The sequence below is a fragment of the Buceros rhinoceros genome, unplaced genomic scaffold, assembly GCF_000710305.1.
Source record: "Buceros rhinoceros silvestris isolate BGI_N320 unplaced genomic scaffold, ASM71030v1 scaffold12439, whole genome shotgun sequence".
In the NCBI taxonomy this organism is placed as follows: domain Eukaryota; kingdom Metazoa; phylum Chordata; class Aves; order Bucerotiformes; family Bucerotidae; genus Buceros; species Buceros rhinoceros.
In genome coordinates this window covers 5,430-7,869 of record NW_010429811.1, presented here as the reverse complement: position 1 = coordinate 7,869, position 2,440 = coordinate 5,430, and the positions used below count along the sequence as shown (strand labels likewise).

General features: G+C 56.1%; 1 protein-coding gene across 1 annotated transcript in view; it reads right to left on the bottom strand.

Moving 5' to 3' along the window:
* The window catches only part of NKAIN1 (Na+/K+ transporting ATPase interacting 1), a gene marked incomplete at both ends in the record, with an annotated part of 6,132 nt that extends 4,952 nt beyond the window's left edge, over positions 1-1,180 (bottom strand). Inside the window, 2 exons of the mRNA XM_010142803.1 lie at positions 711-791; positions 974-1,180. Coding sequence (XP_010141105.1) covers positions 711-791; positions 974-1,180 — 288 coding nt within the window. The remainder of the gene's footprint in view (positions 1-710; positions 792-973) is intronic.
* Positions 1,181-2,440: the final 1,260 nt, after the last annotated feature.

Sequence of the window (2,440 nt, the reverse complement as noted above, 5' to 3'; positions counted from 1 at the left end):
ATGTCGCCCAGCCACTCTCCTGCTGCTGCTGGGTGCTCTGGGGCCGAGAGGCACTTGCAGTGCCCCAGGAGACCCTGGTAAATTGGGAATCTGCAGCAGGGAGGTCTCCTCCTCCCCACCCAGCCGCCTTGCCCATCCCTGTCTGCACCATGAGCTGCTGGAGACTGCCCCAAACCTACTCGTCATTGCTCGTCCCCAGTCCCCGTGTCCCTTCTCCGCTTTATCTCCTCACCGGCATGTTCAGAAATAGCACTGTCCAATTTCTGCACCCTGTAAACCTGAGTGCCCCAGGGATGAAGGAGCTGCCTGCAACTCCCATCTCATCAGCCTCATTAGTTTTGCTCTCCCGCTTCAAAGCCTCCCCCTCCCCACCACCTCTGCCTGAAGCATCTGTCTGTCCATCTCACGCCTTCCCAGGTGCTCGGTGCTGCACGCTGGGAGCCGCCCAGGGAGCCGCCCCCAGCACCCAGGAGGGTGCTTTGCTGCCAGGGTGGGGGCACTTGTGGGTTCTGGGTCCCTTTTTGAGGGGCAGAGCTGTGGAGTGGGCAAAGGAGGAGGAGGAAGGACAGCAGGAGGGCTGGGAGGATGGAGAGAGAATGAGGATAGAGGAGGAAAGGAAGGAGGATGGAAAGAGGAAGAGAAGGAGGATGGAAGGAGGAAGGGAGGGAGGATGGAGGAAGGAAGAGGAGGCAGCAGGAAGGGGGGGTTACCTGCGACAAACGTCCGACCTCCAGGTAGAAGCAGATGATGAAGGCGTTCCAGCCGACCCACAGCACCAGCCACACCGCGTACTGCCGAGAGAAAAGCCAATCAGGGCATGCCATGCTGAACAGAACATCCCTCGGTCCATCCTCCCCTGCCCCCTCGCTGGATCCTGACCAATCCACAGGGATTTGGGTTTGGATACGGGAGGGGATCTGGGGCTGAGCCATCCCCAGAGGTGATGGGGAGTGGCAACCCTGGCGGTACCTACCATCATGAGGTATTTGGATCTGTACTGGATGGTCCCAAAAATACCCAGAATAACAGCCATGATGTGTAAAAAATTCGCCAGGATGGGCGCCCACTGGTAGCCCAGGAAATCAAAGATCTGCCTCTCCAGCGCCGCAACCTGCAACAGAGCACAGGAGGGTGCGGGAGTTAGAGCAGGACATCGGTCACCACAGCAGCTCCTGGGATGCTAAAGCCAAAGAGCAGCCGGTAATTAATGGGAAATCGCATGGATTATTAGTCGCAATAGGCTGAAGTGTCTGCGTGATGCATTGGCCGGCGGTGGGCAAAGGCATCAGGGAGGGCAAGGGGTTATTAGGAATATTTGGAGCTGAGAAGGAGGAGCAGGGTCATACCAGCTTGTCGCCTGCCAGCACCCTCTGTGCCTCAGTTTCCCTATCACTCAGCTCTTGGGCACTGCTGAAAACCACCCTCCAGGCTGGGACTATCCCCGCACTCAGCCTACCGAGAGGGAACCCCCCCACTCAAGTCATGCACGGGGGCCTCTGGTATTTTGCGAGTGATTTTTCTGCCCGTCCTCACCCGCTCATCATTGCCTTCCCACGTAACGCCAGTGGGGTTTGATTGCTGTCAGCGTTTGTAATCCACAAATAAGGAGCTCGATCCATCCCAGGACACGCAGAACTTGGGAGGGGGACTGCTGTGATCTGCCTCTTAGCCCAGCGCTTATTTATGGCTCTGTTTGCTACCGGCTCAGGGTCTATTACTCTTAATTACAGCCTCAGCTTAAAGAAAGGTGCCAGCAAAGGTGAGGTGGAGCATTCACTGATGGTTTTAAGCTAAAAAATGGGGATTTGATGAGGCTGTGGGTTTTTTTAGGGACCTTCGGGGTGTGCTGGTCACCACAGTCCCTGAGGGGCAGGGACAGGGCTGCAGCGAGCCTTACAAACCAAAACCACTCTCTACATTAATCTTTCTGACAGCCCAACCCTGTCTCATCGGTTTTTGAGATGTCCCAGATTCACCCAATAAATGATACGAGCTCTGGGGCCCTGAGTTCTTTCTGTGGAACTGTGCCTCAGTTTCCCCTCCTGGTGCAATATCTCACCTCCTGGCAGAGAAGTGGCAGTTTATCCTGAAAATTGCAGGAGGAAATAGGCTTTACACCCCCCAGTGCTCACCAACAGCTTTCCCCCATGAGCTGGACTTAGGGGAGCTCCATCCAGGTGCTCCCTGAAGCTCCCACAGCGGTAACGGCCGTGGGGCTGCCCCAGGGCCTGCAGCATCCCTGCCCAGCCAGGCCACCGTGACGTGGCCTAATTACAGGGGGGGAAATAAATGAGGTGACAAAAAGTCCTTCCCTAAGTGATTCATGAGGATGAGCCATGGCTGACGCATCTGCGTAACTGCCAGCTGTGCCTCAGTTTCCCCACCAATAAAGCATCACACCCTCATTAGCGAGGGCTCTAATTAATGCCTAGTTTAGCCC